Source organism: Molothrus aeneus, chromosome 16 (assembly GCF_037042795.1).
Source record: "Molothrus aeneus isolate 106 chromosome 16, BPBGC_Maene_1.0, whole genome shotgun sequence".
NCBI lineage: Eukaryota > Metazoa > Chordata > Aves > Passeriformes > Icteridae > Molothrus > Molothrus aeneus.
This window is the reverse complement of record NC_089661.1, coordinates 12,232,484-12,260,481: the sequence shown is the minus strand read 5'-3', so window position 1 is coordinate 12,260,481 and position 27,998 is coordinate 12,232,484. Positions and strand designations below refer to the sequence as shown.

General features: G+C 40.9%; 1 protein-coding gene across 4 annotated transcripts; it reads left to right on the top strand.

The window, feature by feature from the left end:
- The first annotated feature begins 8 nt into the window (after positions 1 to 8).
- Positions 9 to 26,714, top strand: IQCE (IQ motif containing E). 4 transcript variants are annotated; one of them, XM_066561034.1, is made up of 23 exons: positions 9 to 107; positions 1,900 to 1,947; positions 2,563 to 2,605; positions 3,547 to 3,687; positions 3,981 to 4,112; positions 5,083 to 5,153; positions 5,687 to 5,800; positions 6,385 to 6,435; positions 6,935 to 7,005; positions 7,227 to 7,299; positions 7,709 to 7,758; positions 10,306 to 10,463; positions 10,931 to 10,986; positions 11,279 to 11,481; positions 12,285 to 12,389; positions 13,135 to 13,237; positions 15,402 to 15,497; positions 15,715 to 15,738; positions 16,623 to 16,718; positions 17,752 to 17,882; positions 18,576 to 18,691; positions 22,878 to 22,963; positions 26,491 to 26,714. In XM_066561034.1, the coding sequence occupies exons 1-23, from the start codon at positions 66 to 68 to the stop codon at positions 26,497 to 26,499; spliced, it is 2,019 nt and encodes a 672-aa protein (XP_066417131.1). In that variant the 5' UTR covers positions 9 to 65; the 3' UTR covers positions 26,500 to 26,714. The 4 variants fall into 4 exon arrangements, with proteins under 4 accessions (XP_066417131.1, XP_066417129.1, XP_066417127.1 ...); XM_066561032.1 differs by lacking the exon at positions 26,491 to 26,714 and adding an exon at positions 23,791 to 26,104 and having other exon boundaries at positions 11,282 to 11,481; XM_066561030.1 differs by lacking the exon at positions 26,491 to 26,714 and adding an exon at positions 23,791 to 26,104.
- The last annotated feature ends 1,284 nt before the right edge of the window (positions 26,715 to 27,998 follow it).

Below are 27,998 nucleotides of genomic sequence, written 5' to 3'. Positions count from 1 at the left end.
GCCACGGCCCGAAGGGGGCCCCGCGGCCCCGCCGCCCCGTGAGGCCTTCCCACTGCTCTCCCACCATGGCCCGGGGGGCCGGCGAGGCGGCCGCGGAGGGGGAGCTGGTAAGGAGTGAGCGGCGGGGAGGAGGAGAAGGCCCCGGTTCTGTCTAGGCCTGCTTCGGCCCGGGCTCGGCTCAGGAAGCGCTCCCGCGAGGCCGGGACAAAATCCTGGAGCACCCCCGGGCTCAGCGGGCCGGCGAGATGGTGGCTCGGAGGGGGAGTGGGATGGATTCTGCCTTCTCCAGCCCGCGGGACTCTGGGCTCTGCCTGTGTCTCCCCGAGTGCCCCGCAGCACGGCACAGAGGTGACAAAGTCTCAAGCTGTGCTAAGGAAGGTTTGGGCTGGACGTTAGGAAGAATTCCTTCACAGAAAGAGTGATTAGATATTGGAATGGGCTGCCCAGGGAGGTGGTGGATTTGCCGTCCCTGGAGGTGTTTAAAGGAAGGTGGACGTGGCACTCAGTGCCGTGGTCTGGTTGGTGAGGTGGTGTTGGGTCATAGGTTGGACTCGATGATCTTGGAGGGCTTTTCCAACCTAGATAATGCTGCGCTTCTGTGTTGGTGTTTGTCTCCCACCCCCTCAGCAGCCAGCTCCCTCTGGGAGCCCCCAGGTTCTGTTGCTGCCTGCTGCAGGTGGCTCTGGCTGGGGCAGTTTTGCAGGAGCAAAGGGGCTCCGAAAGTTACCAAGCCACAGTGCTGGGGCTGTTACTGCATGTTTGTATCCTGGCCAAGGTTTTGTTGTTACCATTTATCAAAGCTGGGCACTCTCCACATTGTCTGATTCCAAACATAATAGCTGCAGTTAGGGAGAGATATTTCAGAACGAGACACCTTAAAATAACAAAATTAATCAGTGTGCTGCAAGGAGCATTGCCTCAGGAAATGAAAAACTGTATGGCCTGGTGTGTGAGGACACATCCCTGCCTGCTCTCAGCCAGCATGGCAGGCTCTTTAACCTGCTCTCCTTGCTCCTCTTCTGCCAGACAGGGTTTCCAAAAATACTTCATCCCCTCTCCTGCCTCTTACAGGCACAGATCAGCATCTGTCCAAAGCTTGGTGCTGAGTGCCTCAGAGGCAGCAGCAAGTGGAAAAGGTCTTTCTGTGTGGGCAGCATTCAGATAATTTGGAAGCTAAGTGGAATTTTTCCTTCAGCTGTGGATATGCTTGCATTTGAGAGGGAGGGAAACTTGTCATCTTTCTTGCATTTGAGGTCTCTTCCCTTGGCCTGAGCACTTCTCCACTTCGGTACAGGAGCTGAACAATCCCATAGCATAGCAGGGGTAGCACAGGTGAGGGAGGAAGGGAAGAGCTGGGTGAGTTGCAGCCTAAATGGTGGAGAAATTCCTGCAGAGCCATGAAGATTCAGCTGGTGCAATGCTGTGCACTGCAGTGTCAGGTCTCTGTGACTCAAGTGCCCTCAAAGTGTCCCTCATGGCACAGGGGTTGAACCTGGATGATCTTTAAGGTCCCTTCCAACCCAAAGCATTCTGTGATGGTTCATTGCTGAAGTGACTTTCACAATATCCCAAAACTATTTATAGTATAGTATATATATATATGTATATATATATAGTATATATAGTATATATAGTATATATATATTTATTTATAGTATAGAGCAAATGATGCTGGCTTTTGCAGCAAGAGCCCCACCATCTTTCAGTGGCTTTAGTGGTTTTGAAAAATGGCTTATTTTTGTCTTAAACAATTGACATTTTAGCAATGCAATGGAAGGCTTTGGTCACAGTGTTTACTGTTTGAATTTTTAGCTTTCCAGCTTTGTAGAACTGTACAAGTTTTTTGGATGTGTATTGCAAGCAGTTGTTCAGTAGGAAATGTCCTGTCTGTGTTTGCAGGGAGATGACAGCCTGTCTGTGGTAACCTGCCAGTCAGAAACAGCCCTGGTGAGTTTGGATTAATGCCCCAAAACCCCTCTGGAGCTCCTGCTCATCTGTGTGCTGCCTCCTGCTCACCAAGCACCCCTCAGAGAGGAGAGTGACCAGTGGCACTGCAGTGGGCTTGTCACAAATCTCTAATTTCAGATGTAATTCTGCCTTCCAGATTCTCAGCACTGGGGCTGCAAATGATATTTGGCTTTATTTTGCTGTTCTATCAAGTTGTGGGCTTAAGTAATCCTTTTACAGAGTTTTAATAGGATTGAATAACTCCTTTAGCTAAAGGGTTCTACAGATCAGCCTCTACTCTGGGATCATCTTGAATTTTCTGCTACTCATATTTAATATTGATGGGAAAGGTCTCATGTTCTGAGCAAGAATTGACAGTTTATCTGTATCATCAGACTTCACTTGGCACCACCTTAATTCTGATCACCATTGCTGTGCCCAAATCTGCATATGCTTAATGCTACTATTTTTCTTCTCTCTAGAAAAGGTTTTGTCTTATTAGAAAAAAAGATCTTCATAGAAAATGGGAGATTGAAGGCAATTTTGAGATTATATGATGATATCTTAAGAGCTGAGTATTTTCAATACAGAAAAAAAATTCCATTTCTCTTTCAGAAGTTAAAGAAGAAGATTTTTCACAAACCTCCAAAGTCACCAAGTAAGTGTTCCAAAGCTTTTTAGTCTGTGATTGCAAAACTGGGTATGTTTGTGGGATACAGGAACTGGGAGCTTTATCTGAGACAACATCTTGTTATTCTCTTCAGAATTGTTCACTGCTTTGTGCAGAGCACACCTGTTTGAGATCTCTTCTGTAACCTGTGAAGTCCAGCTTCTATAGACTGAAATATTGACATTTATGGGTTGGTTGTATTTCTTGATTCTCCAGCATAATCTAATTTTTTCTCATGTTATGCCTTCTGATGGCAACCATTCTGAATTTGTTTTTCTTCTTGTCTTTTTGGAGAAATGCTGATACTTGTTGTGTAGAGAGACTCTGGAATTACTGGAGCTCTCTACCATCCAGTCATAGATCTCTGTGTGTAGATTTAGTGGTTCTCTGTTTCATTTGTTGTGATGGGTTGTTTCATTTTTTTTCACAGTACAATGTTGTTATTATTATTAGATCTGCAGTTCTAATATTGGGTTTGTCCTTTTTTTCTGGGGTTTATGGTTTTTTGTTGTACTTTTCCATTTACCTTGCTTCATTGGCTTTTAGTGAGTGTTTCAAAGAAGGCTTTACCCTAAAGTGTTGTTAATAGCAACATGTGCAGGTATCTTAAGGATGCCTATCCAAACTGTACACATAAATATTTCCACATGTGTTGAGTCATACTACTGTCACTCTGCTTTTTCTAAGCCTTTTCATTTTTTTGGAATTGTATTTCTTTATTTATGGTGGAGTTTTTGGGGCTTTGTGGTTTTGTTTTTTTTTTATATGACTGTCCCATTGCTCTGTATAAGCCAGTCTGGAATATGCTGTTAAATTTTATTTTTACAAGTAATAGGATTGAGTCTGGAAACTTTGAAGAACAAGACAACAAGAATTTTAGTAACCTTGAGCTTTTGAAGGCAGCACTGAGATATTTTCTTTTGCTGCAGAGTCTCCCTACAGCTCAAGCACACAACTGTATCCTAAAAAAGCTGCAGCTTGGAGATCTCTGCAGGGAGCAGGCAGTGCTTGTTTTGAGAATGCAACTGTTGAAAACCCAAGGCAGATGTGGCTGGGATTTCTGAAACAAGGTATTAGTATAGAAATGTTGTTTGCATTTATGGATAAAATTCATTGTTGTGGACAGCTTAACATATAAACTATTAAAAAATAGATTTGTATTTGATTAAAGGTTACACAGGAGTTAATTTCACTGTTATTTATTTGGGTGGTTGGATTTATCTGATCTTGAGCGTTGGCATTTATAGAGGGAATAATTAACAGCATCTGGAGCTTTCCATGTTGCATTTGTTCAGAATAATTCCACAAATTTAATTCACAATTATGCCTGATTTTTGCATTTTTGTTCCATTTCTCTTGGCAGGAATGAGCCATGCTCTGAAATCAGATGCTGACACGGGGCATGTGCGAGGTAACATTTCCAGTAGCACTCCAGAATATTTGAAGGAAGCTCTAGGAATGAAAAAGCCAAAACATGCTCGTTCTTCCAGTAATGGTAAGTTCTATAATGGTGTGGTAGATAAAAGTGAATTATTTTTTTTTCCCCTCTAAAAACACACATTGCTTAAGAAAAGCAAGAGCCATTTTAGTATACTAAAATACATGTGTGAAAATATGATCCATGAGATACTTTTTGAGATTCCTAAATTTGTTAAGGCAGGGATTTCCAATTTTTTTTTTTGAGCAATGAATCACTATTAGCTTTCAAAACTTTTGCGAATTGCCATGCATTTGCAGCTGAAAACGTTGCAAATATAATATGGTTCAATGGGACAGCTGTAGACAATTTATTGTGACTTCAAAACATAGTTTAGGAACCATTGATAGAAACCATCTGCTTGCCTGAAATTCTGTGTAATTGACTCCTTTTACTTCTTCTCTAGAAAGTGTTTTATCATGTGGTTGTGACATTAAAATCAAATGAGTTTTATGAGAAGAGCAAACTTTCAAAGTTTTGTTCTGCTTTTCTTAAAGGAGAACTGTAAACTTTAAAATTCCACTTCCATTTAAAATGACACCTATACATTTACTGGCGATACACAGTTTCTGGCAACTTTACAGGATGATATATTTGTGCATGTTAAACATAAATAGAAAAATGCATTCTAGACATCTTTTAGAAACCTTTTGTAAATAATGGATTTATTGGGATGAGAAGATTGCAGTCGTCTGTGAAGTTTGTATCTTTCTTGAGATGGGTATTTTAATATAGCAGCAGAGAAGTAATTAGGAAAAAGTTGGCTGCAAAATCTGGCAGAAGTTTCCTACAGTAACACTTCCATTTCACCTCCATTTCTAAAATTAATTTCCTTGTTGATTTTGCTTCTTCGAGGAAAGGAGAAAAACCTAGTTTCCACTTTGGTGCTGTTCTAGATATTTCTCTTTATCTGCAAGGTTTCTGGTTAGTTAAAAATATTAAAAATACCTCTTTTGGATCTACTTATTTTACATACCCCTTTCTGTAGGCTACATTCCTGGAACTCCTGACTACAAAGAGAAGGAAGATATGTATGATGAAATTATAGAACTGAAAAAGGTACAGTTTCTCTGATACTACAGAAAAAGTCATGGCATTGCTCCATCCTGTACCTGTCCTGGCCTTAATGATCCAGAATACTTCAGTTTCTACAACTTGGGATATCCACCACATTTTTTTGCATTTGTAATGTAGGGCTAAACTAAAACTTGTGTCTATCTAAGACAAATTCACTGTTGTGGTAGGGTTAGAGTTTTCTCTAGAGGTTGGTGCACTGTATGAAGGGTCAGGACTGGGCTTGTTGAACTCTGGGGTTACCTGTAGACAAATGCTTGGCTGTGGTTGATTGTTGGTGTAAGGCTGCCTTTCTGTAAGACCTTCTCCTTTTATCTTCCCTCTGTCTCCTCCCTAAGCTGTCCTGTCCTGGTGTCTGCCCTGGTCCAGTGTGATGGTTTTGTGTTTTGGCTGTTTTGTCCTCTTCTTCCATATCACCTTTACCATCGTAATTGGATTGGTTTTGACATCAAAATGTGTTTCCATGTGAAAACTCTGCATTTTCCTATTTCTGAAATGATTCCTCTTCCCCCTTTTAGACAATACAAGCTCAGAAGAATGAGGGAGACAGAATGAAGACCAAGCTCCGTCGCCTGGAAGAGGAGAACAATAGAAAGGACAAACAGATTGAGCAACTGCTGGATCCTTCCAGGGTGGGGATTTCTTGTGGGGATAGAAGTGGGGCAAAAGAGTAGGAGTTTGTGGTGTGCTGACTCCTAGGAGTGATGAGCTGGAATATGAGAGGTGGTGTAAAGGGATTTCTGGTCTGTGCATCTCAGATTAGCAGTAGTCCAGTTCAGTTCAAAGGAAGATGATGCCATGCACTACAGATTTAGCACAAATACTTTTAATTTCTGAAGGTAAAATAAAAATGCTGTCTAATTAGGAGCCCACTTTCTGAATATTTTTCCTGAGAGTAGAAGGGAGTTAACCTCTTGCAGAGTGATGGGTGCATGCAGTCCTGAGACCTGACCAGGAGGCAGAGGAGCAGCCTTGTCAGGCACTGACAAGAAGCATTTGTGGTTGTGGTCAGACTTGAATCTTACTGAATTTCTTGTGGCTGTCACTCTGTGCAAAACTATGTCTTGGGAGAAATGTGCTAATAGAAAGCTGTGGGCATAGGGAGTTCAGAATTGCAGCTGTTGGACTGTGGAGTTGAGCAGGTTGGAAAATTCTGTGGGAAGAGCCAGCAGTAGAATAAAGCAGCAGAGTTGGCCACTTGCTTTTTCTGTTGCAGGGCTCTGAGCTGGCACGAGCTTGGTCAGAAAAGAAGACTGATAATGGATGGGTAAGAGTGTCTTCATCACTTCCTGCTTTCATTTGTGCTTTTTCCTCTTGCTAAGGTGAAACACTAGTAAAAATTAAATTAGGTCAGAAAGAATAATCAGTTAGGGATTCACATAACCTGTATCTCTGTTAGCAGGTAAGGAGTCAAAGATCTAGAACTAACAAAAATCTAGAATTAACATTATTTTGGGGAGCTTTCTTTGTCATTGTCTTGAGTCTGTTTAGGCAGTATTTGATGTTGGCAAGGTAGTGGGCAATGTTGCTTTATTTCATAGCTGTATATCCAAATTGTTAAACTCATTATGAAATCAAGCATCTGATTTCATCAGTGTTCTCTTTTTCACAGGGTTGCAGATGTGTATGATTTACTAAGTACTGAAATATGTAGAAATAAGTATATCTGATTGGGTACAATGTATAAAGACAGGGCAGACAGGAATAGACCACCTGTGAAGAGACAGATCATTCAAGGACTCACGAGCTCTTTGTTCTTTCTGTAGGTGGTTACTGGATTAAAGCAGAAGATTGTCAAGCTTGAAGAGCAGTGCAAGGAGAAAGACAGCAGTGTTAAGTATGACTTTGAGGGAGCAGGGGGTAGAGGCTTGTATTGGATGAGCTAATAGAGAGAATTGGAAATCCATGTTATTTTTCATTTGCATTCTATTCCTTAAGACATTTTAATAAACTCTCAAGAACATATTGGCAATTATAAGCCAAAAATTATGAACCACCAGCTTGCAGTGTCTTTGCTGATCTGACTGGGTTCTTTTTTTTGTATTATTCTATTCTCAGTGAATCCCAGGCAGACATGAGGACCAGTAGTTTGGAAGAAGTGAGGTTAGCCATGGAAACCTACTATGAAGAGGTATGTCTGGCAGGTCCTGCAGGGTGCATGCAGGACAGGAAGCTGGGCAGTTGTTGAGTCAAAGTGCAAAAGGAATGTTTAAGATAAGTTTCTTGTACCTTAACAGCACCTGTCATTGGTAGCAGGTTTTCATAGTTATTCTCACAGCTCCAGCTGTATGTACTGGAAAAATGTTTTTTTCAATATGTTAAGTGTGTTAATGAAAAAGGGCAAGTCAAGAACCCACTGTACATCCATAAGTGTGATGTTGAGATGGAAGCAAATTTAACAGTAGCCTGATCTTCAGTGATGGCATCATTAGCTTTGCCACTACCCAGAGAGTCTTGTTCTGATTTTCACCTAATGAACAGATGTGTTGCTGTGGAAGCTGACATTGCTAATGTTCCTTAATGGAATCTGTTTTTCACAGGTCCATCGCCTCCAGCTCCTCCTGGCCAAGTCTGAGACCATGAGGAAAAAGTATGTTTAATTCTTCTGATAAAAATGTTTGTGTGTTTCACACATCACTGGAGTCCTACTTTAACTGATGGAAAACTACTACATGGGAACAGGTTTTTTAGATTGCTGGATTTGCTTTTTTGGTACTGCTTTAGTTGGCTTCACAGCCTTGAAATATGTCTTAGTCACATTTTTTGCTTGTAGATAGATCATTTTGTGGATCTGGAAAAACACCAGAGCTATTTAAAAAGTACAGGATAGCACTGAAAATTTATCTCTGTTACATCTTCCCTCATAATCACACCTATTCTGGCATTGCTGGTAATTGAAACAAACTCCCTGGATGTTTGGCATTTCACACTTGAGTCAGTTCTGCATCTTGCTCTAGAGTGTGTGCTGCAAAGAAAATGTTCTTGGAGTAAACAATATTTTCCTTTGGTGCAGAGACACAGATGAGTAAATTGTGTCAGAGAAGCTTGTACTAGTGCTTGTCACTGGTGTGCAAGTGTGGGCATGAGGGTGAACAGCTTATAGAGGCAATTAAAGTCCAAGCACAAAGGCAGAAGACAAAACTCCACTAAGAGAGCAAATTAAAAGCATCACTGCAAGTGAGTGTCATTTGAGCTGAAAAAAGGGTAAGAGTGTCTTGTAGGACAGTAAAATTTGTTACTACACCACTTCAAAATATACTTGACCTCTTAGTGTGAGGTACAGACAACTGTCTTAACATTGAGTGTAATTATTTAGATTGATAGAAACATGTGAGAACTCCTTAGGGTCATTATTTATACTGCTTGTGTTCCCTAACTCACTGTCACTTGTGGATTGAAAACTGCAATTTGTTTTGTCACTTTTTTAAAAATAAAAATCTTTTGGCTCAGGCTTGCAGTGACCACTCTCTCAAGGCTCTAAGCCATCACACCTCATTTATTTACAGGTGAAAATTAGTCACAGGTCTCTTCCTTGTCCTCAGTTATTCATAGCTTCAAAAAGTGGTGGTCAGGGCAGTCTCTCTCCATTACAGGACTGCCAGTCTCTGCTGGAGAGGCTGAGCACTGAAATAATAAATCATGCTGAAGGTCAGGACTCTGGCATATTGAAAGAGCTGTTTGAGAGTATTTCTTTCATGATGCTTGTCTCCATTAGTTCTGGCTGATGTGAATGGCATTTGGCTTTTTTCAGTGTTAATGCTGAAGGCTGATTATTTGTATGTGAAGCTGTAGTATCCAGTTGTAGCTAGAAACTGACTTTCTAAGCTCTCAAAATGGACTGAAATCTATTTTTTTATTTAGGTTTAGATGAGCCTAAAATAATGTCACTGAGTGGTCTGGTTCTGATTTCTATCATTCCTGTCACTAGCCCCATTTTGATGGTGTGTTGTGTTTTGGTTTTTACTCTTAGTTTTCCCTCCTGCCTGGGACAGCTGTGGGGATAGTCATCCATGACATCTGGACAGTCTTATTTTGTTTGTTTTTTTCTTCATTTCCTTTGAATTTCTAAAAAGGAGATCAGCTGAAAATTCAGCCTTTTCACTCTGATATGCTAACTGTGGGCTGTCTCCCCTTTTACCTTGTGATTATTCCAGTGGATGGGATGTAAGATTCCTTCACAGACTGTTCTGTAGTTGTCACTGGCAGTGGCATTTGTGCAAAACCAACTCCATCAGTTACTTCAGGCCTTTATTTCCAGAAGTAAGATTTTGGGAATTTTTTCATAGCAATAAAGCAAATCTATTTCATCTCACTAAAAGTCTGTTTTGTGAACAAATGTTACAACTTTGCACAACTAGAAGCTCAGATTTCTTCTCCCCTTTATTAGAAAAAAAATTTAAAATCCCTGTAGTATATTTAAAGTTGTTTTAACACACTTCCCCATTTCTGATGCTTTTCATTTCCATATTAGCTGTATTCTTCAAATCTGTTTCAGATCTCTCTGGGGTTTATAGACACAAGGATAATTTCTTTTACAGTAGAGCACCATTTCCAGTTATCTGAAAATACACTTGGGTGTTGGATTTGTTTGAGAGTTATTCCATCTCTGTCTATCCCTCCCTCTCTCCCCCAGTTTCAATGTTTGTTAGTGAACAAAAGCCATTCAGAGCCTGCAGGTTGGTTCTCTGTGCTGGACAGTTTTTTGGAGGAGTCTCACAGTTTACTGAAGCATTTTTTAAATCAGAGGTTCACAGAGTGCTGGTAAAACATTATAAGGTTGGTTAACAAAACAAACAGAAAATAAGATAAATAACATTCATACAAGTGCCTTTGTTTGTGCATAAATGGAAAGAGTGGGGGAGGAAGTAAAAGTAATAAATGAATTTTCAATGTTTCAAATTTTTTGACACAAAACAATTGTGGAAGTGTTGAGCAAGATGATCTTTGCATGCTTTTTCAGAGAAGAAGAGGTAACTCCCCAAGTAAAAAAAAAACATTGAGAAATGTTATTATGGGGGAACTGAGGCCGTCAACTCAGCGATCTGACTGGAATAGTGGAGCTGCTCCACTCCTTTTAATGCTGCTTCTTTGTTCTCTGCTTTTAAGTTAACTTTCTGGTTTTGATCCCTTTTCCAAGTGCAGAGGGCAGAGACACCCAGAAACGGCTGAAGGCCCTGAATGCTGCAGTGCTGAGGCTCTCCAGGAACATCAGGGAAATGCAGGCTGAGAACCGCAGGCTGAAGGAGGACCTGGATCACGTGCTGAGCACTTCCCCTCCTCACAGTAAAACAAAAAGTGTGTGCTGGGAAATCACCGAGCCTGGGCCAAGGGGTTTGGGTACAGCCAAAAGAGGTGTGGCAGCAGGACCCTACAAAGGGAGAAATAAGGGATTTATTACAAAAGTGAAGATTCAGGAGTGGCAAAGTTGGAATGAGAACCTTCTTTCAGGATTCTCTGATTTCTCCAGTCAGATCTGTGTTTCTTCCCTTATTGTCCCTGAGAATTCTAAACTGGAATTGATAGAGGAAACTTTTCAATAGCTGAAAACTGGTGAACATGAGTCCCTTATATTGATTTCTGAGCTAATTGGTTTAGAAGTCAGATATTTTATGCCCATTCTCATTTTTTCATTGATAGATGTTTAAAGTTGGCTTTCAGACATCTTTAAATGGTATTTTGATATGGCCAGAAGTTTCAAAAAGCAAGAACAATGTTGCCCTATGGATGTAGTTACATGTTTAAAGCTTTGTTATTGTATTTAGATTACAGTGAGTGGAGCAGACAGAGGCTGGTGAGGAAGATTTTGGATCTAGAAAAAGTAAGTGGTCATAGTTAAGTGGCTTTTTTACCTGTCTGGGAGCAGAAAATGCAGAACCACTGCCTTGTCCTTCAGTGGTGTCTCAGCCTTGTGCCTTCTGCCTCATACACTGCTGCCTGTAGCATGAGCCCTCCCTCCCTGTTTTCTTCTCTCACACTTGTTAGCTGTAGATGCACATTTTAGAATTAACCTCCATTAGATCTTTTCTCACAGCCTAAATAAAGTAATTTCACACTAAATTTAACTTTCTTTTTGTGTGTGTGTGTTTTCCATGTGAATTTACCCTGCTTAGAAGGTGTGTGCCATGGAGAGCAGCAGGGTGTCCTTAGGTGATAGTGGGGCATCACAAGTGCTTCCTGAGTCATCCTCACATTCTGTGGACCTGGACCATCCAGCATCCCAACATTTAGGTGAGGAATGCTGTCGTCTCCAGAGGCTGGTGAAGAAGCTGAAGGATGACAGGCAGGCACTTCAGAACCTCCTGCTCAGTAAAGAGTAAGTGTGGCTTGTCTGGGATGTTCTTCTGTAGGTGTGAAGTGTTTCATCATTTCTGTTCCTGTTATGAAATGATGTAATAAGTAATTCACATTTTCAACTAGAATATTCATTTTGAGAATCCCTTCAGTTTTTATTTCAAAAGCTTTGTTCTAGTTCTACTTGCTTCATAATATTACATTGAAGAAGAAAAGCCAGAGGATGGAAAATGAGAATTTCTGATTGTTTCTAGCACATTTTTTCAAGGTTTATTTTTCTGCCAGCCATACTGAAAACCCTTTGAGAGGTTATATGTTTATACAGCACTTCTTGTTTGCATTGTGCTGTAAAACTCTGTATGTGGTTTTTTGTTTGTTTTTTTTTTTTTTTAACATGTTTTGTCCTGATCTCTCACTTTCTCCATTTAAACCTGCCTTCTGCCCTGGGATGCTCTGTGGCTTGTGTTCTCCCCATAAGTGATTGATGTGCAGTTTGTATTGCCTGGACTGTTCGGTGTGTCAGGGCCTTGGGGCAGCTTCATCTGAGCACTGTGAGCAGGGACATGCCACAGGGAGGTGTCTTGGTGACACTTTGCCTCCTGTGTCACCTCTGAACAAAAATGCACAGTGAGAGCACCTGGGGAGGCCTTTGCTCCTCAGCAATGGGTGTTTGCACTTAGTTTTGTTTAAAAGGAAAAACTAAACATTTAGTTACTTTACAAATTTGAGGAAACCCAATTGATTTAAAAGTTTAAAGAAAAAATAACTACTTGGTGGAAGTATGAATGTCTCAGGTATCACTGAGATTTCCCTGTACCTTTGTAGATTAGATATCAAGCAGTTACTGCAGGCTAAGGCTGAAGTGGAGCTGGAGCTGCAGAAGTGGCAGAGTAAGATGGAAGAAAAGAGTACAGAAGAGCAGACTTTAAGGTAAAGCATTTTGTATTAATAGATCCTTTTTGAACCCAAAAACAAATCTCCTAAAGTATAAATCTCTTTTGAAGTGGCTCAAATTCTGTAGGAGTTCATCTGAGCTGAAAGAAGCTGGGGATTCTTTTAAGCAGAAGTGTTTGGAGAGATGGAGTAAGTTACTAGGGGAAGACTTTAGAGTGCTCTTAGAGGAAGTGGAAGATTAAGTAGGATAGTAAAAATAAGATTAAAATTATAATAAAAATTCATAAGATAAATGGAAAAAGCTTTTATGTTTCAGACATTTTTTCTGCATGAAAATGTTGTACTCTCTTTACCTTGGCCTGTGTTTCTAGACCATTGTCTCTGTGTCACTCCCGTTACTCCTTGTATTCTGTACAACTGTGAGTGAGAATCCTCTGCAAGGGAGGCACAAAAAAGTGATTTCAATATTGTTTTGTGAGAAAGGACTTTGACTGACAAATACAAAACTGTAGCAGATCTAAATACATTATTATAGTATCAAGGCTACACGGTAACCTTGAGACTTCTTAATTTTAACATAAGGCTGTGCTATCACAGATTGAGAATTGATGTTTTGTGTCTGTTACTGTGAGAACAGGTATCATCCTGAGCAGTTTCCCTCCTTGGCCTTAAAAAACAAACCCAAAGCAACCAAGTGTTATGAGATAGGTTCAGTATTTTCAAAGCAGGGTCAACAGAAAATTTCTATAAGCTGTAAATTTCTTTGCTTTTCCAACCATAGTGAGGAAATCCAGAACCTAACACAGAAAGCAGGAAAACTGGAGTTAAAACTGGAGGAGGAAAAAAGGCAGATTGGAGAAGATACAGTGGAAAAGCTTAGTAAGGTACAGCCACATTTTTGTTTGTGTTTTTCTTTTTTCTATGTGTCTGATATAGATTTCAAAAGAGCTGCTACTTGTGTTTTTTCAGAGATACATTAAATCTTGTCATAGAGATAATGATGGTTAACTCCCAATATTTGTTGGAAATAAGTTATGTCAGTAATTAACACTGCAGCTTGGGGAGTTTTTTGAAGCTGTTCTGTTAGTGATCCTCTGCATTGCTGTTGCTTTTTTTCTTTCTCAGTGTAATATTGCAGAAGTCTTAAACTTTTACATGTTTGGGCTTTTCCTAAAACTTAATAAAAAAATTGTGGTTACTTTCATCTTCTTACAGCATCTGAGGCCATTTCCTAATTTCAGTCTGATTTTGTAGAGGGAGGGAGGTTTTGAAGGAGTTGACAGTTAGATAAAGAATGGAGACACAGGTAAATGTGCTCCCTGGCAGACTGGCAAAAGATAAAAATCCATTTTCAGTGATTCTTCTGCTGGCCAGGTGGTCACTTAGGGCACAAGAGCTGTCCAGTCAGAAAATATACTCACTTGCTTTTCTATTAGGATGGAAATGAGGTGCTTTTTTGTGGGAAGATATACAGGATGTAGAGCACTCATCATCATGGAAATTGAGGGGGGTTTTAATTCTGCTGCTGGTGGAATGTAATATTTGACTCAAGAATTAAGGAAGATGTCCATAAGTGAACTTCACTTTCAAGTGAAGTTTTCCTAGACTTGATGCATTCTACCTAATAAATAGCTTTGTGCATATATTCTGTTAATCCTGGACAGTCTTAAGTGTGGCTCTTGAATCAGTTTGGGGTTTTGTAAAATATGTCTGAGCTTGATATCTATGTAATCTTCTGTCCCTCTTCCCAGTGAGGCAATTGGCCAGCAGAGATGGATGGGCACTGACAGAGCTGCTTTCAGAGGCACTGTGGCCATGTTAATCTCATTTTACTAAATATTGCTTGGAAATTGTTACTGGGGTTTTGATTTGCACTTAAAAATAAATAGACCCTGAAATACACATAGTAAAAAATACTAATAAAAATGTCCAGTGGCTTAAGGGTTCTGGTTTCTGATATACTGTGCCATTCTGTAGATTCTTTTCTGTGTGTTACAGGCTCATGGATGCTAGAGGATGTTTTGAATACCAAATAACTGGAGTCTTTAAAAACAGCCAACAAACAGCTCCTTTTTCCCTCTGCAGACTATATATATTCTTGGCCAGTAACCATCCATTTATTGAAATGTTCCCATTATTTGTAATTATCACTAAGTTCCTACCAATTTCTCATTTTAATAGTAGGTTGTCATTTTTAATATGACATGATCCATTTGCTAAACTTAAGCCTGGAGCTCGGCGGTTTTAGGTTATAAATAAATTCTTTTCACAGAATCAAGAGGTTTGTTCAGAGCCTATAAAATCTCTTGTTCCTCTAGTTAAAATTTTACACCAACAAATTAGATTAGTCTTTTAAACTTGCAGTTAACTTTTGTTTGGCATGTGAGGTATGACAAGTAGGGTGGGATAATTTGGGATCAAAAGGATCAAGTGGTGAGAGGTGGAATATGCAACCACACCTTGGGAGAAATTATTGGAACAAGATCTTGTTTTATTCTTGGTTTCTTCCTTTTTCCTCTAATTAATTTCATTAAGATAGAAGACTAGATTTATGCCAACTTCCACAAGCTTGGTGTCATACAATGGCCAGCTCTCAGTAAGCTTAAAGAGATGATTATGGGGCCACAGTTGCCAGGATGAGGCACAAGAGACCTCCCTGGTTAATTAATACTTGTCTTTCCTGGAGAAGAACTGCAGAATCAGATAACCTGATTTTTGTTCTCAGTCTGTTGCTAACACACAAATCATTTCTGAGTAACAAAGCAACGAGTTAGCAAAGCACAGAAAAATAGGAGTGTGTGCAAATGGAAACTTCTCCATTCCCATGCCCTGCTGAGGGCTGAGAGGGGCAGGGATGTGTTTCACTCTCAGAGTTGTCTCCATGATGAGTTTGAACACAAACAGGGTTCAGAATTAAGAGTTTCCTCTTGAACTTCCCTCTGCCCTGCAGGCAGGATGAGCTCTGGTGCTGATTTTCCTGAGTCATTTGTAATCTGTTCCCTCACAGCTCTGGATTTACTGTGCTAACTTAGAGATTCTCCTTTGCAGGCTCCTCCAGTCTGCACAGTGACAGACAAAGAAAGTCACAGGAAAGAACAAGCAGCCAGAATTATCCAGAGATACTGGAAGATGTACAAAACCAAGGTGAAATTCTCCTATCAGGGAACAGCTATCCCCCCTCTGAATCTTACTCTTGTTTTAGCATCTATCCACACATCTTGAAAGATTATGTTGTTTGAGTTTGGCAGGGGTTGGGACAAATGTTTTCTGTGTCTTTTAATTATTGGGAAAATTTGGCTAATTTTTATTAGCTAAAGCTTGCATATATTTGTGGCATTAACATGGGCATTTTTCATTTCAGAAAGAAGAAGTTGCTCTGCATGAGGTGAGTGTGTTTATGACACCCAACCAAACAGTACAACAGATTTGATTTGTATCAAAGGGCAAACAGCCAAGACAATATTTGTTCTTCAGGCTGGCTATAATTCTCCTTCTGATGTCCTGATTTTGTTTCGTGTATTTTGTCAGTGGTCTTAAATTTTTGGTCTCTAATTTTCCATAGTTGGCACCTTCTACAAGGTGAAAGCTTCTGAAAATTCTGAACCAAATCTGATACCTATAAACAATAAAGTTTTCTAAATGTGATAACTCTAATCCTGATTTAATTTTCATTATGATGAATCTTCAGAAAGCTTTGAAATAGGATTTGAAGCTTTTGCTAAGGAAAAATATCTGAGAATTATGAAGATAATGAAAAGTTTGTCACACAAAGTCATTTCTTGATGAATGTTTTGGAGAAGGGTTTTAATTAAACTGTTTTTTTCAAATAGCACAATGTAGCATCTTACCTTTGTTTCTTCCAGAACACTAAAAATCCCACGTTCATAAATTAGAATTAATTCTGACCATGTGACACAAACATGCTGTTCTAAATGCTTTTTGTTGATTATAATCCAGTAAAACCTCTGAGGGGAGTGGAAGGCTTGGCCTTCAGTGCAATCACCACAAGGTCTGCCAGCCTTGGTTGGGTTTCTGATTGCAGCAGAGCATCTCAGAGCCCTCTGGGTACCCAGAATCTGACATGGGAGTGGGAGCACGGTGCTGTGTTGGTGAAACTCAGGCTGGTGCTGGCAGCTCCGACTTCACTACATTGGATAGGATCAGTGCTGAGCACCTCCCAGGTGGAGTTTAAAGCCCAGAGCTGCCCCTGGGGGTGCAGAGTCTGGGGTTATCTTTCAGAGGAGCTAATGCCACTTCTCTCCATGGCAGGCAGTTGTTCTGCTCCAGGCAGCCTTCAGGGGACATTTATCTCGGCAGAAAGTGCTGCTGGATGCTGGGGTGCCTGATGCAAAGTCTCACACCGAGGTAACTGTGGGGACAGATGGGGATCCCAGCATCAACTCTGTGTTTATCTTGCCCTGTAAAGGACTTTACTTCCAGGCTTAATTTGTTGAATCACCTGGTGATTGTTTTAATGGGCTGGTTGGCAGCACCACTGTAATTCTGGAAAGATACTGAGCTCATTCCCTGGCTTCCCTTCTTACTTTCTGTAGTTCACACTTTTTCTTAGAAGTAAAGCTGTAACTTCTCAGCCTTGTGGTCTGTAACACTGTAACTTTTTTTTCCCCTGGTTCTCCCTTCAGATAGCACCCTCTTTAACTCTTTAATTTGGAGTTTGTTGAAAACTTTTTCTGCTCTCGGGGGCTCACTACTCAATCACTGGAGTCATAGATAATTTTTTTTCACCAAAGTTCAGCAATAAGAATCTGGAAAACATCTTTTATTGGATTGAAAAGTAAAGGAGCCTTGGTGAGGCATGCTCAACCTAAGACTTGGTGTCCTCTATCATGTCCAGTTTGCTCCAGATTATTCAGTTCTGAATATGAAAAAATTTCCTTACCAATTAAACATTTGGTTTCTGTAAATCATTTGCCAGGTTATATAAATATCCTTTGGACCTTTAACAGGATGTAGTTAATTTGTAATTCTCCATCCAGGTTGTCCATCTGATTGTACTTTCCATGCTCTTTGATTCTGGTAAACTGGCCCAATGTAGGAGGACTGAATACTTGCCTTGATACAAGTAGAAAATAAATCCATTATGAAGGTTGTCTTACCTCCTTAATCTTCAAAAGGTTTCCTTCCTGGAAAATAAATGAACTTTCCTTGCAGGTGTCTGCTCTTTCATTAATTGAATGCTGATGCTTCAAAGCTTACATGATGATCAGATTTGCATTTCCTGCTGATTTAGTCTTACAGAACCTTAAAACCTGCAGACCAAAAGATGGGGATGTTTGTTCTACTGCCAGTTTCACAATCAAGAAGATTGTGAAAGGTTCTGTAGAGCTTCTGTGCAATCTGTAAAAGGTCAGTTTTCTTTAATCTGATTGCTTTGCAGAACTCCTGCCTGTCTTCCATGTCAGACTCCTCGAGCTTTTCTTCTGATTGCAAGGAGAGAGATGAGATTGTGACATTCATCCAGTCCATTTTCAGGGCTCACTTAGCACATACAGAATCCCTTCAGGAGAGGTAAGCCAGGAGTAGATACTTCTGCAACATGCAATAGCAAAATCATTTTAATTACAGGAGAGGAGTATTTTTTAATAGATTTTTAGTGTGGGCTTCTTGGCAGAGAGGGAGAACAAGGCCATTGTTATAAGAAAAGACAAGGGAGAGCTAATTCCTGAGAAGATTCAAAAGATGTGCAACTAAAAGGAGCTTTGTGGCAGCAGGAGTCTTCCCATGCCCTGCTGCATGTTCTCTTCCATAGCAGTGAGTGAAAGTAAAGTGAAATAATTCCTCTGTGGAACAGACAGGTTATTGTTGTTATCACACAGATTGCTGCTATATTTGCTTAATGTGTGAATCTGAAGCCCTGACATGTGCAGGTGAAGGGTTATGTGGAGGAAGAAGAGGGAGAAGCTAGAATGCCATCAAGTCACTTAGCTCAGGCAGGGTGCAGGGGTTTGATTACTGCTTAGGTTTATGGTGACTCTGTCTTGAAAAATACTTCCTTTCTCTCCAGGGTTTCCTGCTCTGAAAGTTTTTAATGTCAGCTGCCATGGTTACAAGGAGAGGTGCATGGCTGTCACCTCTGTTCAGTGTCTGGGTTCACTCCTGCAGGTGATAGAGCAGCAACACAAGAAACTTTTCAGCACAGCCTGTGCAGAGAGACTGCAAACACTGTTCTGTGCCTCATGCTCTGTGTGTGTCTTTTTGCAGGCCCTCTGTGCCCAGTTCCCCCAGTGAGAAAGCAGATCCTGCAGTTCCCAGCTCAGAGAAGAGACCGGGCTCAGCAGCACTCCAGGGATCTCCAGTCCCCTCATCTCCTCTTCCTGGTAATCTCCCTCCCCTGTGTTCAAAAGTCTGGGTGTTTTGAGTGGGTGCCTGCACAGTTTTATAGAGAACATCTGCATGTGCACACACATGTGCAGCCTTGTACTCCCTGTGGGTGGCTTCATTTGGTGGCATGTTGCTTCTACTGGCACGTGCAGTTCCCTACATAAAAAATAGAAGCTCTGACAGTCTCAGCACCAGCTTCTTCACAGAGCTTTGTCTGTTTGTCCCAGCTGTGGCTTGGAATGTCTCTCTGATGTAAGTGGTAATTATTGAGGGAACATGGTGTTCCCCTGTATTGCCTCTCTGCTTCCTTTTCAGCCCTGTAGCTGCAGTGTGGTACTTCCCATCACATTTTGGGCCCTTAGCCATAGACAAGCTGAGAGCATTTCCACCACCCTGACTTAGTTTCTGCAGAAGACAGACAGACATCTGCTAAAAAGAGCCATCCTAGGCAGCCATGTGCATTTGGTCATGGTGTTTTCAGCAGTCTTCAGTTGCTGCAGTGAGGGGAAAAATGAAGTCCTGGATAACCTTGCCAGCAAGTACTACTGTAATACAAACTGAGAAAATCTGTCTCTTTTATGGCTCTTGTGCCTTTTGGTTTTCTTCTTGGATTCCTTCTTGCTGTTTGTGAGAAGAAGGAGTTAAAGCCAAAGAAGCTTTTAGGAGGATTTTGGAAGTATTGAGTAAGAAAGACAAAGCAATGCTGCAGATAAGACAGCCTTAAACATGCAGCTTCAAAGGATTTAAATCAAAAAGGGCTGGTTCTGTCCAGAGTGGGACATTTGAGGCTTTCATGGACCAGTTGGGGAGAAAAGGAACAACTTTGAGTGTGACCTGAGAAACACTGGCTCAGTTTTTTGTCAATGAAAAGCTCTCAGTCCCTGCAGGCTTGCTCAGAGACAGAGAATGCTGTAAGCAATGAGGCTGTTTCTCTAAGATAGGAGGTGGGGAATAAGCCAGATTTGCAGGGCTTGTGAAAACAGAGGTAACACTTCAGTGGAAGAAAATGCATTTAAGAAACTTCACTGTGTTCCATATTCAGAGGCACGTTCTGCTTTGTGAAAGAAGTACTTGCTTCTGAAGATGTTTGAGTTTTGAGTGACTTTAATTATGTCTGGTGATAGTATCCTGGAAAAAAATAGTGCTGCAGCACCTTGATTTGCCTGAGCTCTACTGCAGTGTTCATTATTGGCGTGCTCACTCTAAAGCCAGGGGAAATCAGTTGCAAAATTCTGCTCAAAGAGAAAGAATCCCTTAAATGTTTAGTCCTTCTAGGACCCACAGAGGAGTGTAAGATGAGGCAAGCCCAGTGAGCACAGTCATTTGAGTGCCAGAAGGGCACAGTCATTGTCTAGCTATGAAGTCTCCTAAGCTAAGTTTTATTGCAGATTATGATGACAAGTTGATGAGTGAAGAAGTTCTGGGATAGTTTATGCTGGAAGAGAGACAGAGGAAACCATGCTCTGAAACTTTCTTCCTTGCAGTCCTTTCCTGGTGAATATCAAAAAGGAGTGATTGGGAGCAGAGCAGGTTTTGTTTGCTGCTGATTTTATCAATGTGGGAGATGTTTTCAAGCTCTAGGATGAGGATAGAATATATCCAGGTGGTTTGTGGGGGAGCACACTGGGGATGTGCTTCTGTAACTGCACAGCTGCCCAAAAAACTGCCTGGCACTGAGCTCTCAGAAGTATGAGGTCCTGTTGCATGGAAGTGTTTAACCAAAATCTCCCAAAAAATGAATTAGGAAAAGCCTCCTAAAGGAAGGAGAGCATCCTGGTGTAAATGCAACCCCTCAAGGATCTGTTTGGTTTTTTGCCATGTGGATTTATGTAGCTTAAGTTAAAGTTAACTAAAAATCCACCCCTGCCATTCTGAGCTCATGACTGATAGAAAAATCCACTGGCAAAATTGGGGTTTGATGGTAAATTGGGATTTCAGTGGTCATCCTGCAGCCTGGGAAGGATGTGAGACAAGGAGCTTGTTGAGCAGCTGAGTGATTTAAAAGCAATCAAATTCTTACAGCTTTAAATCATGCAGCTGTTGAACAAGTTCTTTCTTCATTTGTCCCAAGTCCAGACTTGCATTTCATGACCTCTAGGTCTTAAAATGATCTTAAGCTTTCAGTCAATATCTGTCTTGCAATAAATCATTTCAATTCACTACCCCTTTGGCATTATTTGAAGAACAGTGGGGAAGATGAAAATGTGTTTTAAAACACCTTCTACATCTGCTAGAATGAATGTATATAATCCTGGTGTGGCATTGCAGACTTATAATTCATTGTTTGCATCAGGTTAGATATCTCTGTATTTTCTAGGAATAGAAAACATTTTTTTTAAAAGTGTATTATTCAGTGCTGCTTTGCTTGTCTTCAGGACCTGGAGGTTTTATAAAGCCATTCCTGCTGTTTCCCATGAAATGAAAGAGAAATTAACGATTCAGCCTGTGAAACTTGGTGTTGTGTTTTGTTTTATTCTGTCAAGGGAGTGACAGGAAGGAAGAATATGTTCTGTACATGCACAGCAATCTTGATTAAGGGCAGTGTTTCTCTTTGTATATTACTGGCCACTCTGGCTGCAACTGTTAACTTCATTTCAGGCTTTTTTAGAATCATAATGAGTTTACATACAACCCTTAACTCATAGCAGTGCTTAACCTTCACAAGCACCAAGATAAAGTTGATATCGAACTGAAAATGAGGACAAGAAAATCTCATATGTCAGGAGCAGGATATAATCAAGCATGATTGGGATAATATTAAGCTATTTCATATATAATATGTTTATTCTTAGAGTTGCTTCTTCTGGTTATCATGCCTGGTTTTGGCAGATCCCTTTGCTCCTCCATATCACCAGTGCTACTATCTCATAAATCTCCCTGAAAAACTCTGACATTATTTGTTGTCTGATGCAGAGAAGATTTTCACTTAACTAGAAAATCATGTGTTTCCTTACTTTTTAGGCTGAGGTCAATGTAATATAATGGCCTCCCTGCATCGCCCTTGCCATTCACAGGCTCTGTCACTCTTTTCCTATTCTTGGGCCAGTTGTGGTCCCTTTTCTTTATTCCATGTTCCACTTTCTGTGTTTGCCTGCTCTTCCATACCAAGAATTTTTTTTTCCTGTGTCAGGAATCTCTTATTTCACTACAAACCCTGTGGCAGGTCTGTTGTCCCTGGATAATATTCTCTGTGTGCCCTCCAGTTCAGGTCAAAACCTCAGACTGTGGCTTCTTGCCAGTTTCCTCTTTCTACCACAGGTTGTCTTGATTTGTTTTCTTCTCTGGGAGAGTCTTTTCAGAGAATTTATGTTTGAAACTGAAAAAGAAGTGGAGCTGAGGGAAGAATATTGTGCTAGAAGGTATTAATAGCTGAGGGGAGGATATTGTGCTGGAAGGTATTAATAGCAGTCATCATTTAGTTCCTACATCTCTTGCACAGGGGTTATAAGCTGCTGGTTCTGCTCTTCCTGTGTCAGGGACTTTGTACATACTCATTTTATGCCTCTGATTCTCCAGTGTTTACTGGAATCATCAGGAGCATCTGTTCACAACCTGAACACTTCTTCAAACATTGGAATGGTTGAGATGCATAGAAACACATCCAGGAAAAGAGCAAAGAAACAAATTTTTTTTAAAAAAGGGGAAACCCAATGGTGTGGTCACTGTTTTTATTGTCTTACAGTAGAACAGCATGTGAACAATATTTTAGGTGTTTTACATGTATTAGGGTTAAAGACAGTGACTGAGAGCTTCTACCTTTTTTTGCATCTATTTCCCTTTGTTCCATCTATATCTGAGTCAAGTTCTCATTGTGATCTCTCTGTGTAGTTTAAGCTTGGGTCAATTTCTCCTTTTCTGGCCATTTTATGAATATTTGGTTTTGACCTGCAATGGCTTCAGTATCAAATGGCCTTACTTGGTGTGTGTAACCCCTTGCAAAGGTTTAAAGGCAATAAGAGAGCTCATGCATGGTCAGTGTGTCAGCTCAACCCTTGCTGTGCACTGTGGCTCACTAAAGAGGAGCACAAACAGCTCCATGCACAAAGAGATCACACCATCCATAACTGGATGACTCCAGGTAAACTTGGAAATTTGCTGGCTCAGAGAATAGCATATTTGCCCCAAGGGTTTGTTTTGGTCAGTGCTGTGTGTTGATGAGCTTGTCTGCTGGAATCCTTTCAGGCAGGTCCTGCTCTGCCCCCTGTGTGGCCCTGGACGAGGCTCACTCCGATGACTCCGATGATGTCGTGGTCCCTCCCTTGCTGCAGGTGAAGAAAAGCCACACCCACCTCTAAGGTTTGCTGACAGGCTCTGGTGGTCTGGAATTACTTGGTTCACCAACAAAACTATTCGTACCAAGATCAGTCATATCAGAGATGGAAAAAGGGGGAATATCAGCCCCTTTTTAATGACAGTTCACATGATTTCAGCCACAAATGAGTAATTCTTTGACATGTTTTCTCTGCAGACTTTATGGCTAAAAGCCACTGACTGACTGTTAACCTTACCCTCCTGGTACACAGAGAGTTTGGATTTATAAACTCAACCAAAACACTTCATTGTTTTTAATGAGGATTATAAATTCAGTTGCCAAATTTAAGTGAAAGCAATAAAGCCTTAAGATATTTAATGCCAAACAAAGTTTTGTTTCAGGTCAATAAAATAGTTTGTTTAATCAGAAAGTGGTAAATGACATAACTCCAGTTTTTAGCCCATGTATGAAAGCGGTACAACTGGTATTTGTTATCTGTGCTTTACTATTTAAAATTTTTACTGTATCATATTTTAATATCTTTCTTTTTATTTTTATATTGAACATTTACAGTCTGTGCAGACCTTGTAAAGGCTTTTAGAAAACCATTTCTTTGCCATAGGACTATTCTAGGCCCACTGTATCAGCTGGGCTTTCTTATTTATTGACCTTTTCCTGTGTGTGTATGGTGACATGTACTGCTTTGTGTTGAAATGTCTGATGACATAATCAGCTTTTGGGATTTGTCAGGGCAGGTGTGTATTAGCAGCAGTGTGCTCTGAAGGGATGCCCCTGTGAGTGTTTTTCCTGCTTAAAAAGTCACAAATTGTGTCTGTTTTGCAGGGTCAACTCTTAACGTGTAAAAATATTTGACATGGGAGATAGAACTGTCTGGAATGCTCACCTGACTACATTGCTCATATCTAATTGGGCCAGTTTGTTTTGGTTTGGGAGCAGAAGTGGTAGGTTGGATTATAACAGAAATCAGACTGCATCCAGAAAAAGCACTCACAGTGTAATTATCCATGGAAAGACCAAAGAAAACAGCCTGATGGGCTGTTGAGGATTTCATCAGAGAGAGTCTTTCCAGATCTCTGCAGACTGTACTTTTGGACTGGATAGTTCCTACTGTTGCACCAACATCCTTCAAAGACATTGAAATGTGTGTGGGTTTTTTTTTAAGGTGAGCTAGATAAATCATGATACTTATTGGAAGGGGAAATTAATTTTACAAGCACATGGTGAAGGTTTTCTGGAAACACTAATGGTTTCTTTGTCATCAAAGAGTAATAAAGTCTCCTGTAAACAGAAAGCACACTCTTAAATATAAGATTTTTATCAGCTTTTCTAAATTAAAAATCAGTCACCACTGTTTCTCAGAATACCAATAAGTCAGGGCTGTCTCAGTTCTGTGATTTCAGTGAAGACTATCTGAGGCTTATCATAGTTTGTGCCAGTACTTAGAGCCAAAGAGGAAACTGGATGGCTGCAGCACAATGCAGCTGATTTCATTTAATCCCCTTGGTGGAAATGCTGCCTGTGCTATTTCCAAAGGCAGTTTTGGGAGCTCTCCATACCCAAAGCAGTCTGAAGAATGTCATTTGCACTCCCACTGGGTAAATTTTTCCTGCTGGTGCTTTGGTCACATGACTGTCATCTGCAGGAAGGATAAAAAAAATATACATAAAAGAAAAGGGATAGAATCCTGGTAGAAGCTGGGATATGTTTCTTTTTCTGGAAGTCACATTAAGAAGAAGGGTCATTTTGCTAAATGGAAGCAGTGCTGTACTGAGTTGCTGTGTATAATATTTCAGGTCTGTAACTGTGACTCTGTCATGGATCTCTCCAGAGAGTAACCAGAGATGAGGCCTGACACATTAAAGGCAGAGTGTGTAATGTGTCAGGACCAAGGCTGATACCAAATACCTGCCTGGCTGTCATCCTATAGGGAGATACTGGGGCAGCAAATGCAATAAAGACAACATTCTTTTACTTTACTCTGCTGTAATGAGCAATATGACAGTATTAGGAAGTTGATACAGAGCAGAAGGGTTTGTGTTTGAGCAGAGCAGGTGGCCAGCAGCAGCACTGTCCATAGACAAATTCTGGGATTAATGGGAGATAGGAGCTTGGAATGACCCAGACACAGGCAGAAACCAGGATGAAAAGGAACAAGTGTTTTCTGGGCTGAATCAAAATGTGTCTAAAACTTTCTAAATTTGGGAGTGCTGTCTCCCAGCTATTAAAGATCTGATACTAACATTGAGATGGCCTTCAAACCCATCCCTTACTTGTGGAGTGAACACATAATTACCTTCCAGTCAGGAGCTTGGTGTGGTACAGGAGGAAGGGAAGCCTGCACAGTACCAGCCTTAGGTGTTGTTCTGTTGTACACTTGATGGGATGTGTTGGAAGGAGTAGTGATTGACACCAGGTTTGGTTCTGTGGTTATCCATCTGAATGCCAGCACCCATAAATCTGGGAAGAAATATGGCACAAAGAGGGAGGAAAAAGTTATTTTATTAATAAATGCTGGTTTTCCTCAACAGGGAGCTGAGGACAGTAGAAATGAGTGAGGCTCAAATCTGCCAAGATAGGTCCTGTACAAACACACTGTTTCTGAAAAACACCTCTGTAGAAAGCCCTGGAAACCTTGTGGGGGTGTCAAGGCCTTGAATGAAAATGAAACTCCCCTGTATCCAGTGTAATCTAAAAGCACACTTTCCATCCTGTCAATATGGAATAATGTTTCTGCCTTAAAACCATCTGCAGTTTGCAGCAGTGTTAGTTAGAGATTGTGTGTGAGTGCAGAGATCTGACTTTAATGGGATGTTATCTCTCTTGATCTCTTTTTGCCCTTAAGTGCCTTTGCCTGTAAATCTTTACTGAGGCATCAAGACCTGAAAACTGTATTGTTTCCTGCACAGCTCTAAAAATAATCCCTGCACAGGCAACTTCTAATGTAGTCAAAATGGAAAAGGATTAATCTTGGCATATGAGAGCACCATTAATTTTTATGATCTTTTTAATATTTAGAACTGTGCAAGTATTTTATATAATTTATTTGGGATCTTTGAAAAGCTAAAACAATTGCAATGAATTTTCTTTCAACTGTTGAATTTTGAAATAAAGTTTATAACAGAATGTTGATGTGTTTCTTCTGCTACTCTTCTATTTTCATTGCCCCTCTGGCCTCTGCTGCACTCTCCTGTTTTCTCTTTGCACCTGGGCTGACCCTTTATCCCTGATTTCCTGAGTGGACAGTAACAAGATAACTGAAACATGTAAGGTGTGAAATTTCTTCTTTCTTCTAGTGCAGGTTCAAGGTTTTCCCATCAGGAATGAGCAGTGTCCCTGACCAAAACCTGGTGGAACTGAAAGACCTGATGGGTTTTTGCTTTAAAAAACTGGTCTGGGAGCAGCTGAGGGAGAGCAGGAGACTACAGAATTCAACAGTTTACTGACAGTGTATCCTCCCACCTGGCTTATTGTTGCTGTGTGTGAAGCTCTGGAAGGAGCTGGGACATGTGCATTCTTTTCCAGGTCCACTGAAAAAGCCTTTAAGGACTCCCTATAGAAGCCTTCTGCTGGTTTATGGCAATAGAAGTCCCTGCTGTGAAAACATGGGAATCCTGCAGTCATCCTCCTGTCAAGCAGAGTCCTTGGTGTAGGACTACAACAGCTATGAGAGTACAAGATGAGACAGTCTTTGTTCCATGATTTTATTAATTAAATTTCACATTTTTTATTCTTTTCTCTCAGCTCCACTGGCATATTCTCTGGATTTCTTACAAGAAACTTCAGTTTTAAATCTTAAACACCAGAGGTAATCCATGAGGCATGAATGGAAAAATTTGGTATTATTTCTTGGAGCAGGCTGGTCTTGAATTCAGTTGAAAGCAATTAAACATTCACACTTAGTTATATTAAGCCATAATTTGTCTGCAGCTGAAGTTGGAATGCCCTTGACTCTTGCAAGCATTGCAGCATCTCTCTGTGGTAGGTTTGTCAGCTAATGAATTGCTTTCCTCATACAAACTTTTTAAAAGGAGAAAAAAAGTTTCATTCAATGGGCAAAGAGCAAAATTTCCACGTTAGACTCCAGGTTTTTAGGGAAGGATTTCCAGGCATGGTTGGTGGTCAGGTGCTGCATGAGTTGCTCTGATGTTTCCTTCTGTTTGCTGGAGTGCTGCTGTGCTGGTGGAGGCAGCCCTGACATCCCTTCCCAGTGCCTGGCCTGGTTTTGGTGTGTGTTTGGCACTTGGGTTACCTGTGGTGTTCAGTGGCCACTCTGCTGTGCTCAAGGAAGAGCCCTGAGCAATGAGGGTTGCTGTGTTCTCAGGAATTCACTCTGCTCTGGTTCACTGATGAAGTTGCACCCTGCTCCCCTTGCCCCTCCCTGCCTGGCTCTCCCAATTTCCCTTTTCAAACCTGAGCATGTGGACTCCCCCTGCTCTCCAGGACAGTGTTTGTGGTGTTCCCCTCACCAGAGCTGTGTCTGAACCAATGTCCCAGCCCAAGGTGTTGCTCAGGCTGTCCCAGCTCCCCTCTCTTGGGGAGGGTTTTGCCTCACAGACACACAGCACTGGATACCACATGAGCTCCCGTGGGGCTTCTATTGCTGCTAGTGTGAACTGAGGTGTCATAAAATCTTGATGCTCAAAAGGGTCTGGGAAGGAGCAGGAGGGACAGGAGGGACATCCTGTCCATGGCCATCAGCCAGACAATCCCACACCTGGTTGTCATTCCTGTCCCCTCCTCAGCTCATCAGCTCTGCAGAGCAGAGCCTCTGCCTCAGCAATGTAACACAGCTTGAAAGTCTCTGCTGTGCTCTGACTTTAGGGATGGAATCCTGTAAAATCTGTCACTTGGTTACAGTGCTGCCGTAAAAAAAGGCTTGAATGGCCTCCAGGTACATGCATGGAAAATTAGAAGAGTTTTTAATAAATGGGATTGACCATGAGTGCCTGTAGTACAAGTTACAACGTTCTGCACAAACATTGCTTTGCATTGCCATTATTGAGCAATAATCCTTATTTGGAACTTACACA

What these genes read in the sequence shown, in the direction of transcription:
- IQCE (XM_066561030.1), top strand. Translation starts at nt 66, where the DNA reads ATGGCCCGGGGGGCCGGCGAGGCGGCCGCGGAGGGGGAGCTG. An exon ending in GCCAGTCAGAAACAGCCCTG is followed by an intron (nt 1,948 to 2,562) that starts GTGAGTTTGGAT and finishes TTTCTCTTTCAG; the next exon opens with AAGTTAAAGAAGAAGATTTT. An exon ending in CAAACCTCCAAAGTCACCAA is followed by an intron (nt 2,606 to 3,546) that starts GTAAGTGTTCCA and finishes CTTTTGCTGCAG; the next exon opens with AGTCTCCCTACAGCTCAAGC.